Source organism: Zonotrichia leucophrys, chromosome 14, assembly GCF_028769735.1.
Source record: "Zonotrichia leucophrys gambelii isolate GWCS_2022_RI chromosome 14, RI_Zleu_2.0, whole genome shotgun sequence".
NCBI lineage: Eukaryota > Metazoa > Chordata > Aves > Passeriformes > Passerellidae > Zonotrichia > Zonotrichia leucophrys.
In genome coordinates, this window is record NC_088184.1 from 4,436,087 (window position 1) to 4,448,995 (window position 12,909).

Genomic DNA, 12,909 nt, shown 5'->3' on the forward strand with positions numbered 1-12,909 from the left:
TCGAATCCCAGTGTAGGACCCCAAATCCCTCTGACTGGAATCCCTGTGTTGGACCCTGAATCCCTCTGCCTGGAATCCTGGTGTTGGACCCCACATTCCCCTGACTGAAATCCCTGTGTTTGACCCCAAATTCCTCTGACTGGAATCCCAGTGTTGGACCCCAAATCCCTCTGACTAAAATCCCAGTGTTGGACCCCAAATTCCCCTGACTGGAATCCCTGTGTTGGACCCTGAATCCCTCTGGCTGGAATCCTGGTGTTGGACCCCACATTCCCCTGACTGAAATCCCTGTGTTGGACCCCAAATCTCTTTGGCTGGAATCCCAGTATCAGATGCCAAATTCCCCTGACTGGAATCCCAGTGTTAGACCCTGAATTTCCTGGCTGTAATCCCAGTGTTGGACCCCAAATCCCTCTGGCTGGAATCCCAATGTTGGACCCTAAATCCTCCTGGCTGGAATCTTAGTGTTGGACTCCAGTGGCTTTTGTGGAGGGCATGGACCTGGTGGGAGAGTGATGTTCTCTGATTTGTGCAGTGTTAATGTTGGGATGAGTGAACTGATGGGAGGATTCAGCTTGGTTTGGGGAGGGAGACCAGCAAGAATGGCTTTCCTGTAGAATCTTTTAGTACCAGGACACACATCTGGTCAGAGATCATTTTCCATATCTTCCTTCCACAATTTGTTAGGAGAAGGGAGACCGGTAGTGGGTGCTGCTTTCCAGCTTTTCTTCTTTTCCCATGGAGAAATCAGAATTCCAAGCTATCTAAAAATAAAATTGATTCTAATACTGACTTAATGTACAACATTGCACCAACTTAATGATAAAAACAGAATCAACAGTTATTTGAAGCATTTGGAAACAATACATTTTTAAATTTTTTCCTTTGCAGTTGTTGGATCACGTGCTTGTGTGCCATTACTGGTTCAGAAAATTCAAATTCAACCAAGTTCCTAACTTAGTCATGTCAAACAATAGCACATGAACTGAAGTTTTTATTGCAATTATGCTTTTAATTCTGCTAGGCTCTGTAGTTGTTGTTATTTGGTTTACAATTTAATTCAGTTTTTCCCATACAGTGGAAAGCAGATGAAATGTGCACATAAAGGCTTCCTGAGGTAGATTAGACTCTTTTCCATTTTGAAATATAATGGATCATATTTTCTGTAGGGAGGTTTTACTAAAATCCAGGGCACACAGTGGCTTTATTTTTTATTAAAGCTCATCATTTTCTTGTAACACAGTAAAAATAAAACACAGGTATGGTTTTCATGTGATGTGATAATTGATGTAGTTAAAATGATCTGGAGAAGAAGGGGCTGAATTTCCTCATGCTTTCTTAAAAGCTGTTTTCTTCCTCGTTTTGTATATAGATGTGAAGCTTGGCAAATTATGCAGATGGGAAAATCTCCTTGGTTTTTATTGGTTTTAAAGCATCCCAGTGAATCTAGAGAGAGACACGAGGCTTGACTGGATCACATAAAGAGATTTTGTTGTAATACAGAGCTAAATTAACCATGTGCATATGAGGCTATGAACTCTGCCTGCTATATTGCAATGATAAAAGTAGTTTTTCTGTAAATGGTGATGCATATTTTGTATTCATATTATCCTAAGGCTACAAAACTGTTCATGAGCAAATAACATGTTACATATCAGCACAGCCAGTGCTGAAGGAAGGGAATGCTGGTGATAAGAGATGGGAGATTTTTAGCCATGTGGTTTTAGAGGAAGTTTAAATCTATGTCCTACAGTGCACAGGACAGGTCACACATTCTCATTTATTAATGTCGAAGACCGGGATGAGCAAAATCTGCTGTTAAGTGTTTCCCACTTGAAGTGTTTTGTTTGTCATTTTCCATCCTGTTCCATCAGATCCAGATCTCACCAAAAGTATGAAATACCCTGTTCAGTGCATAAATAAGTAACATTTATTTATTGTGAACCAGACAACCAATGTGCACACCTTTTCCCAGATATCCTGTAAACCTCTGCTTGCAATTCATAGCTTTTGATTGTTTTCTTATTTTTTACCATTTTTTTAATGTCTGAAATCTCCGAAAGTAAACACACAACGACAATCACAATCACGTCTCTCTTGCATAATCATCCCAAGCAACAAGGAATGAAGTGTAAGGGGCTTCATTTGGTTTCATCAGTGCTTGTACTATCAGTCATCCTGGCATGGTACAAGTCTAGTTCTTTATCATTTTGTCAGGAATTAACCACTGCTAGAGCTGATTATTTATTGAAGATGATTATTGTCTAAGGTAAAGGGTTCATCTTTTAAATAAACTATAAGGCCAGTTTTTTCCACCAGCACATTAAAATTTGCAGAATTTCATCTGATGCAGGTAGCCAGAAACATTTTGTTTGCACATGCCTTTCTGTTTCCTTCAGAACCACTTATTTTTTAATGCCTCTCTTTATCTTTCAAAGTGTGTGTTGTGACTGGCATGTTGTTGGCAGGTATTCAAAAGGTAGTTGGGGCACATGTTGTATTCTATCAAAACGTCAGGAACTGATATTTATTTTAATTTAAAAACAAGATACACTCTGTTTTGTGCTTCATTCCTGAATGCAGCTGGTTGTTTGATAACAGGGCTCATGTTGTTAATAGGATTGCAGAAGTCAGTAGATTTCAAGGCACAAAAACTTGGTATTTTTAAAAAATATATACAGCTTTGTTCAAATAAGTGGTGTGCTTTTGTGTCCTAAATGGTCCTTGAAATAAGTATGCTTTCCAGTGACTTCTGACTCCCCAAATGAGCAGCTGCTGGGAGAGCTTTTTCTGTGGGTTTGTTATCAGTCAGGATGATTTTGATGGCTCACCTCGTGCTTTGGAGATACAACTGATTTCTCTTTGCAAGGAAATTCAATGTCAGGAGTGCTACATGTTAGCAAAAATATTTGAGACAATTTTAGATGTTCCAACCTATCCTGTTCACAGCTGTACTTTCTTCTGATGCTCATATTGCCATTCAGGATGCTCATCCAAGGGTTGTAGGACACAGAGAAATATGGGCAGGTACATTCAGAGAACTGCAGTAATAAAGGAGGAACAAGAAGCAGAGTTCTGTAAAAGGATAAATATATTTTAAAGTTTATACTGGTGGTGCTTTGGATTTGAGCCTTCTGTTGCTCCAAATTTAGATTCAAAATCACAACTAGTGCCTATTAGCACAGTTAAATCCCCTCCCACTCCCTGTCCCCCTCCCTGGGTAGCAAACAGCAGGGAAGGAAATGGAGTCACAGGGTTCTTTCCTACCCAAGCCTTTCTCTGGCCATGGTGGCCTCTCCAGAATATGAAGCAAAAATAATCCTTTTTGTGTTGCTGCACCCCATTTCTACCACAGCTTGTTCCCCCAGGATCATTTCCTTCCCTTCAGCACGCTGGCCATGTGCCTCTCTGGATGACTGGGAAGCTGGGTCAGGCAGAGGGTTTTTTCTTTGCTTGGCTGATTTTTAAGTTTCAAGCTTTTCCAGTTTCAGCGCAAGGAGGAGATTAATATTGTGACAGTAAGAAAAATGCACAAAATTACACCCACAGCCGAGAATTTGCCTCCTCCAGCTGCTGCAGAAGGGTTACTTGGCAGCTGCTCTCTCAGATACATCAACTCCCATCACACTTGATTAACCCACACAGCTATGGGCCAGCACATTGTTGGCTGACAAGATAAAGTTAAGTTTAATTACTGTTATTTTCACCATGAATGAAGTATTTCCTCCAAAGGCTTCAAAAAGTTAGATGAGACAGCCATCACTGGGAGAGTGGTAAGGAGCTGAAATATGAGACTGCCTTTCAGCTGTGAAGAACAATCTGTGTCTTCCAAGATGATTTTTTTTTTTCTTTCTCTCAGACAAATTGTGGCACTGTTAGTGTAACTTAGAAGCTGAGAGATGTCTGTCAGCTGCTTTGACAGCAAAAGCTGACAGATCTAAAGTTCTGTCCAATCTTTCATTTTGCATAGTTTTGATCAGTGGTCTTCTGAGGAAGCATTGCATTTGAAATATTGGATGTTCCCTAACATATGTAAAGTTAGATTTTTACCCAAAGTCTCAAAATTTGAATGATTTTCTATCACACAAAATTTGGCTAAGAGATATGTTATGCTCTGATGTTCCTAAATATAATCCTGTGTAATGTGAAATTCAATGATCAGGTAAAACTCCTGTGGTATTTTTAGGCGGAAAAACCTTTTAGCCCTCCTTGGCTGGACATTTTCCAGCTTCCCTAACTGTCTTTTGACTACATGGAACAACTGCAGTCACTTCTACAGGAAGGTGTCATGCAAAGCTGCTTACTCTGAACTTACTCATGAGTTACCTTTCAAAACCACCCCTCCCCTGTCTTACTGAACAGTTAATTACTGGCAAATAATTACTATGCATGAGATGGAGGTAGCTTGAAAGGGTGGCAATAGTTTGTTATTGAGATTTTTTTGCATTGTACTTTTTTAGTATTATGCCTTGATGTTTAATGATTTTCCACAGTCCTTTTGCATTACACAATATAGCCAAGGCAGAAATAAACCTTGGGTGCATTTAAATTCTTCTAATTGTGGCTTTTGTGATTTTGGAAAGTGTCTGGATTGTGCTTTGATTCCAGTAGCAGTTATAAGTTCTATTTTAAGTACCGTAGCTCTGGAGTCTACAACATGCTTTTGCTCAGGGTTTTTTTTCTTTGTTCCCATTTACAAGAAGCGCTTCCCACTCCTCTGATTTGAGTGCGCTTTAGGAAAACCCCTAATTTTTCAGTTCCAGTGGTTCAAAATAATTGTTCACTGAAGGAAGAAGAGAGTGTGGCTGGGGGGATGTTCTGTGGAGTTTGCAGTTAGCTGGGAGTGGATCTACCTGTGGCTGAGCACACAGCAGTAATTGGCACTGCACCACAGCTGGGAACACTAACGAGTTTGCAGCACTTTATTTTGCTTTCTCTTGCCCCTCCTGTCCCTCCAGCTTGGTTATCTTTATTAAGATAACATCCCCATGCTTTGCACAGCCCTGGGTCTGCAGCCAGCCTGGGGATGCTGCAGCAGGTGTAAAGTGCAAGCAGTAATTTGGAGTTTGGCCAGACACAGGTAGAGCAGATCTGTGAGTTCTGTGCTGGGGTTCTGTGCAGGGTTGGGAGGACAGTGATTATTGAAGAGCAGGGCAGTGGCTGATTTGTACCACTGGACCCCACAGAGCATCTCCTTCCTACAGACATTGCCATGCTGTGCCTTTGCTTTCCTTTTGCCAGGGTAGAATCAAAATGCTCCCATTATCTGGTTGCCCTGTAACCCTTGCTAGCAAAGGCTCATCAGAAATGTTTGTGTCCAGGGAATGAACTGCCCTGGCTCCTCTGGCTCATAACCAGAGCCAAAACAGTGGCTGAGAATCATCTGCCCTGTACTAGAGGCTATGGGGATACCTGAAATAGTGCTGGCTCCATTCCAGAGCTTGGGGGAGTAAACCCATGTGCATTTCAGCCAAGGTAATTCACCTGGCCATTCACTCCAGTAAATGCCACATGTCTGGTGAATGCCTTGATTCATGACTTATTTCCATACCTCAGACTCTGATATTAAAGATAACTATGAAACTTGAATGACAGTGACCTTTCTTGAAGTAATTTTGTCTGTATTTTCTATACAACAGTAGTTATAGTCATAATAATAGTTGTTATTATTATCACTAATTGCAATATTAACTGTTATGTTTCTGTTTGCTGCAGGCTGGAAATTAAATCCAGTTGTTGGTGCAGTTTATAGTCCAGAGTTCTATGCAGGTAAGGATTGCTCTATGGTTGTCCCACTGGCCATATTTCATTTTAGTACTCTTTAAAACATGCAAAAGTACAGAATTTGTGTTTGGTGTGAGGTTTGCTTTCTTTGTGTGATTCACATTATTTAAAGTCATTTTTACATTTGTGATTCAAGATTTTACTTTACCTGGGCATAGTAAGCTTTATATAGAAGATATATGAATACCTTTTTTATTGGAAAATAGCTAGTATAACATGAAATGTACCGCAATATCCTAGTCTTACATGAGATTTTATTTTATTTCATATTTTAGTGCAGTCACCTTCTTCCAGGGATTCTTTAAGGAACAACAGCCAAAAAAATCTTATCTATAAATATATGTGTATATATATATAGAGAGAGAGAGAGTACATGTAGACATACATAGGTATAGAGTATATGGAATCATATTTTTTTTCCTGACATTTTTCTTTACCTTTTATAGTTAGTTTTTCAGTTTGATTTTTTTTTTATTTTAAATCTATATTTTCACCTGACTGAGACCAAATTCTGATTCTGATTGCAGTTTGGTGTTAGAGATTGAGTTTTTGCCTGCTGGAAGTCAGTCATGGCTAGCAGTTGTTTTTTACATATAATTTAGGAACAGAATTGAAAATAAACTTATTTGTAGTCCAAAACCCAGTTGATTCCAAAGGAATTTGAATGCTACCCACAAACAGCCATCAGGAAAGCATTTTTCATTGCTGGTAGTTCAGCATGGGAAGAGGTTGTCATGTCTGCAGAAGCTAGGGAATCTCCACTCATGGAGATATTTGAGTCTCCAGTTGACAAAGCTGGAAAACTTTTGTTAATTTGAGGGACTTCAGAAGATGAAAATTGTTGAAAAGGACACTATTGCAAACACATATTTGTGGTTAAAAACCAGCTTCTATTGAGATAGAAAAAAATCTTCCAATTAGGGTAAAAGTGTCAGAGTATAATAATAAAAAAACCTAACTTTGCCTTCATGGAATTGCAGTATTTGGTGCAGGCAGAATTTATTTCCTTGCTGATGTATGTCTATGTTGAAAACAGGAATTTAACATTGATCTCGTTTGAGTAGTTAGTGAACCAACCCTGAACCTGCATAAATTAGAAAGTCAGAGTTATTAGTCATTTTATATAAATGACTTTGTGTTAATGACAAATATAATAATATTCCCATAGTACAGTAATCAATTTTCTAATACGTATGCAGAATTAACAATCTGACTTATAATTGTCTCATGAAGTAGGGCATGAAGAGTTCACATAGTTTGTAAATTAAAATCAATATTTTCAATCTCTCCTGAAGGTAATTTTCCTAATTTACTGGACTTTTCCCTAACATTTATTTTGTCTTTTAATTATAAAATGGCAGGTTATTGATTTTTTTGTATAACCTCCTAAAGTCCCAAGTGCATTTTTATTGCCAGCACTAGGGAGGTGTTTGCCCTTCTTAATGAGAATCTTTAATTACCATTAGAAGAGTATTAATTTAATTTTATGAATTATGACACGAACTCCACCACACCTTTGCAGAAAGTTCCATCAAGATACTTCATTTATTTCAGAATTTTTTTTTTCTCTTTATACATGTAGGCAGGCTTGTTTTGTTGGGTTTTTGGGTTTTGTTGGGTTTTTCAATGCATGTCAAATACATTTTATGTATATTGACTAAAATACTATATCTCTCACATTTAAACATAACAAATTTCTTTTAAAAATTAGTTAAATTGTGCAGATCTCTTATAGTTGTTAGGAAATGAAACAGTAAAACAACACTGCAGTTCTTGTATTTCAGAATAGAACACTGTGACTTATCTTTACTTTTGGGTTCCCTCCACCACCTTTCTTAGAGAAGAAGCAATTGAATTTTTGATAATTATAAAATTAGAGATGTGGTTTTTAAACAGTCAGAGTTCTACTTGTTTAGTTTACTTATTGTCTCCAGCACTGTCATGACAAAACGGCACCAACTTTTTCTCAGTCAGCGCAAGAAGTTCCTTTAGCTCCTAATAAATGATGAAAAATTTGGCCACTTCTGAAATAAAGATGATACATCTACAGAGAAACTGTTGATTTAAAGTACCTTTAATCTTCATAAATAAGTGAAAAACAGAAGGTTATACAAAGCTGTCAGGATGGCACTGATGAATGGCAAATTCCCCCGTTCCTCAATTGCCGGCGGCGCCGCGGCCGCGAGGCTTCCCCGTATTGTACATCAAATCTGCCAACTCATTTCTGTGATTAAATATTCCATCAGTGCGGGCTGCAAGGCGCTAAAGCTTAACAAGATTCATAAGATGCACCACTTGAATACACATAACTCACTGCCTTGGATGGAGAGCACCCCGCATGCACAGGAAAATTAGAATGGAGTTAAATTACTCCGCGAGACAAGATCAATAGAGAAAGGAGAAGATCCCCCTAATGCAATGCAAATCTAAGATATAGTTATGTCCTGACAACTTGAAGCAGACAATTAAAGTCAAATAGGGAGGAACGCGATGTAAATCAACCCTAAAACCTTGGAGATAATGGTAAACAGTAGGACCAGTGACATGATTGTTATAGCTTGGGGTTTTTTTGGAGTGTACACTTCTGTGAAGGAAAACCTTTCTTGAGAAAATGAGTGGCAGCTAAAAATGGAGACTCCGAGGTGCACAACGCCTTGGGGGCTCAAAATACTGTATATTTGCAAAACACTATGGATTTCTCTTCCTGGGTTGCCCTTCTAAGGCTGTTTTTGTGCCTGTGAAATGCTGGTGCTGCAGTAAATTGCAGCACTCTGGCAACGTGGGTCTTTAGCTGTGGTGAGATTGGTGTGGATTTCCAGGGACACATTTGGGAAGGGCCCTCTGGAGACTCCTGCTGCATTTCCAGGACCTAGCAAGGCTCCCTGATGGCTCCTGCCCTTCCCATCCTTCTGCTGGGAAAATGTTATTTTTGAGAAAACAAAAGGGTTTTTTTTTAATGTATCATTCCAACTTTTCACAGAATTGCATTTTCCCCTATATGATTATGGATAGGAAACTTTTAAAAAGATGACTTATGTCCACACAGTCTCCCTCTAATTAATAAAAGACTTTCCTTAAGGGTTTCCCCCTTTAAGGGGGTTTTCCTCTTATGAGAAAGGAATTCTTAATGAAGTTGTGTTATCCATTTCTTATCTTTTCCAGTAAAATATTTATTAAATTCTTAGGCAGGTCCTAATAAGGAAATGTGTAAGAAGCACTTTGTGATTTATCTCACAAATTCTTCATGGAAACTGGGATCATTTTTTCATCTATTTGTATTTCCATCCAGTTTTAAATATATCCCATAGTCTTCCTGTATTTAAGTTAGAGTCTGTTCTTTTCCCCATACACTCATTTATGGCTGGAAAAATCCAGATTTGCAGCTGAGGTTCTTTACTAGGTATGCTCTGGTACTTTCTTTGTTTCTGCAGTTTGTTACAATATCATTTTCACCTGCTTATTTTTATATAGTGTATATTTTATCTGTAATACCAAGCCTTTCTTTCTGCCTCAGGCATTCTGACAGCCAAGTTCCATGTTGTTCCTTTCAGTTATTGCAGATCTTTTTGTTTTTCTCTTTTGGGTTTTGGAACAATGAATTTTTGAGCAATCTCTTGCACTCTCCTTATTGAAATATAGAATATTGTTGCACCTGTGTTGCTACAGCAGATCAGTCCTGTACAGCAGGTAGCATGAGACACAGTAAGGCCACTTTAAAAGATTTTTTTATTCCTGGCAGAAAACAGCTTTGTTACACCTGTTGGAGAGGCTCCTTTTTGGCAGCTCCCAAATGCAAGGTGGGAGAAAAGATGTTACAGAAATTACCTGGAAATCTAGTGAATACTCTTCCAGAGAACAGGGAAATTCACAATAACTCATATGAGAAGATATTATTTTCTGGTCATAAACAAAACCAGTATTTCAGAATTTTCAAGGTTGAAGTTAAGAGGAGAAAGAAAGGACTGAAGATTAGAGGGGAAGAACAATTACAGCACAGCTGAGTGGAAATCAGAAGATCCCATCCTTCTTTTACTTAAGGCATTCTTCTTCTTCCTGAGTTGTATTAAGTTCTAAGAGTTTCAGGAGACAGTTTCAAGTCATCCCACAAAGCTGAGTAGTTGTATTCATTTCATAAATAACCTTAACGCAGTGAAGACTGGGTAAGCACCTGGGGAAGCACTGGGTAATTTCCCATAGTTTCTTGGGAAATTATTCCATGATCTCTGGAAAAATTTTTCCCATCACTCAAAATGAAAGAGAAAGGAAGAGTCTGCATTTTTAACTATTTTATTAGCCCTCAGAAGACAGACAAGTTTTAGCTGCCCAGGTCTTTTTGGCATTTGGAAGCCAGCAGTATCCACCAACAATCAGCTTTTGTAACAAAGTTTCTTTCAGAAATTTGTTCAAAGGTTTGGAATAAAATGTTATATATAATTAGAAGTAAAGAACTACCACAGCAATATATATAAAACCATGCCCTTAAGTAAGATGAATCCAGGGGAAGAGAGGATTCCTGTACACTTGCTAATACTAATTCTCTTTGTTCATGTCTTAAAGCATCTATTTCTGGAGTGTAAGAGCACCTGGGATTCATTTCATCTTTCTAGTGTTTCTCTTTGAATTTAAATGAGTCTTGCATAAGCTCAGCAAATACCCTAGAAACAGTTCTCAGTGTTTGGAGTTAGGGAAGCTGAGTTATATGCTTGCACAGCATTCTAATCCTGGGGTAAAAGTTCACTCTATCATATCTCTAAAGCAGAATTTTTCTAAAAGCTGTCTGTCACTCCATAGATTAACTAATTTCACTATTTGATTACATACACTTGGGTTCAAACTTTGTTATTGACTAGGCAGATTTTTCTAAATATATTTGCAGTCATGTTAGATAGTCAGCTTAAATAATTTTCTAACAGTCAAATAATTATTGTGTAATATTCCACCTGTGATATTTAGATGCTCCTTTTCAACATATAACACACAGCTGTAAGTGTTGTTTCAAAAATCAAAAGTACTGTCATCCAAATGAGGAGTTCCTAGGTAGATTAACAACACTGATGACAGCTAATGCATTTCTGAACTCTGTGGAGCTTTTACAAGCCATTATAGAGGAAATCTTGTTTTATGAAAGATGAATAAAGCCAGTAGAAAAATGGGATTCAGCATCTGCATTAGCTCTTTACTAAAATAAATAAATAATAAAAATCCAGAATTAATTATGTCTTATGCTACATTATAATGAGTTCTTCATTAAAATGTATACCCTCATGGAAACTAAACCAGGCTTATTCAAAGCTAATGCCAATGACTTATTTTTATAAAGATTAATTTAGTCAATTGATTATATATTTAAATCTGGAGCAAGATTAAGCTACCTATTTTCAGCTTTGATTTGAAGTCTGCACATTTTAAAGAAATGACCACAGATTCTGTCAGTGTTACCCTTTTGAAGGTGTTTCTCTTGGATTTATATCACACAGGTTGTACTTAGCATTTGATACTCTTCTATGTGATCTCTAGAAGAAATTCCATAGATTTGATTATTTAATTGTAAATGTTCAATAGATATAGCTTCATGCCAGAAGGTAGGAAACTGTGAAGGAAGGGAGTTTTTGCTTCTTCACTGTAAAAGTTTGTGAATTCTGACCCCAGTCTAATATGGGGAACCATTTGATACTGGGTTATGATGGATTTGTTCACAAACAGAATCAGTAAAACCAGGAAATCTGTATCTGCTTGAAAGATGCTTTAAAAATAGGGGAAAGAACATGTTTGGGAATGGGTCATTGGATCTCTTTGCTTGATGGAAAATCTTGCTGAGATGTAGGTCTTGTTCTGATGACCATGTTTCCATGTTTCTCCTGAGTTCACATGGAAGGTTTCCTTGTTTTTAGATATTCCTTAACCCCAAAAGAAAGCCTTCTGAGCGAGCAGGAGCTGTACTGTCCTTTCTTTGTCATTGTGTTGCTTCTAAGTTCTTGTGTTTGTTCAGATGTTCTTATTGTGGATATAACTGACCAAATTTTAAAGGGCTAAAAGAAGTTAAGTGCTGTTCCTTACTGACAAAGGAACTCTTTAATGAAAACTTCTCCTTGGACTTCTCTTCCATCATTCTGGTGCTTAGTGAAAATGTGTTCTATGGCTTCCTGGTTAGTGAAAGCCCTAAAAGCAGTTAAATAACTGAGGTGACAGCATCTCCAGACTGTGGATGGTGTAGGTTTTGAGGCTGGATACAAATCCAGCTGTTTCAGAGCTGCTGCTCCTGTCTCAACAATTACCTGGGCAACAGGGGTGAGGCACAGCCTGGGCCTGACTAAGGCTGCAAGGTGCATTTTTAGCATAAAACTTGGGCTGTAACCCAAGCACCAGCCATGGATAGGTGTAAAAAGCACCGGCTTAAGGATCTCTGAGAGGAAAATTTAAGGCCAACTGCAAGGGCATCACTAAAACATTTGTTTGTTCAGAACTGGGGGGGATATTTGCAATCCTAGATAAGTTGGAGCAGTTATGTGGAGGAATAAATTCCTCTGATTAGAAGAATAACCAGGTTAGGAAGATCCATGTGTTAGGATGGACAGTCAGGCAGACAAACTCTTCTCAAATGCTAAGTAATAAAGTAATATATGAAATGTAAAGTTAATACAGTTAAGTGGAATGGAAAACAACTCTGCTCTGTGTTAAACCTTGATTACATCTGTAAATTAATGCTAAATTAGTTTAAGATTATGGTTAATTGTATTCTAAACATATTGCTAATGTTTTCTCTTCCTTCTTATACATTTTTTTCCCATTTTGGACATTGGAGGACAGGATCCCCAATATGCACTGTAATTGCATTTCATAATGCTTATTGAGAGGAACTTTCAAAATACAGTTTTCATTCATTTATTCATTGTGGAGGAAGCTGAGAGGGGGCTGTACTTTACAAGTTTACAAGCTCTGTTGGTTTGGTGCTCTCAGATTTTCTTTGGAAATCTCCAAGCATAGAATTGCTTCTAGTAAAAGTGAGTGCTTTGGAAACTTTGGGAACATTGCATTACCATTTTTGTAATGGTTTTTCATGCTCCTGAAATTCTGGAACCTGTCTGGGCTAGGGAGGAAATAGACTAGCTAAAGCCAGGATTATGC

At 38.0% G+C, this 12,909-nt stretch overlaps 1 protein-coding gene across 42 annotated transcripts in view; it reads left to right on the top strand.

Moving 5' to 3' along the window:
* RBFOX1 (RNA binding fox-1 homolog 1) overlaps positions 1-12,909 on the top strand; it is a 1,152,005-nt gene that overhangs the window by 1,068,275 nt on the left and 70,821 nt on the right. For all 42 annotated transcript variants that reach the window (XM_064725897.1, XM_064725899.1, XM_064725900.1 and 39 more), the window contains one exon: positions 5,716-5,769. In XM_064725897.1, the coding sequence (XP_064581967.1) occupies positions 5,716-5,769 (54 nt within the window). The remainder of the gene's footprint in view (positions 1-5,715; positions 5,770-12,909) is intronic.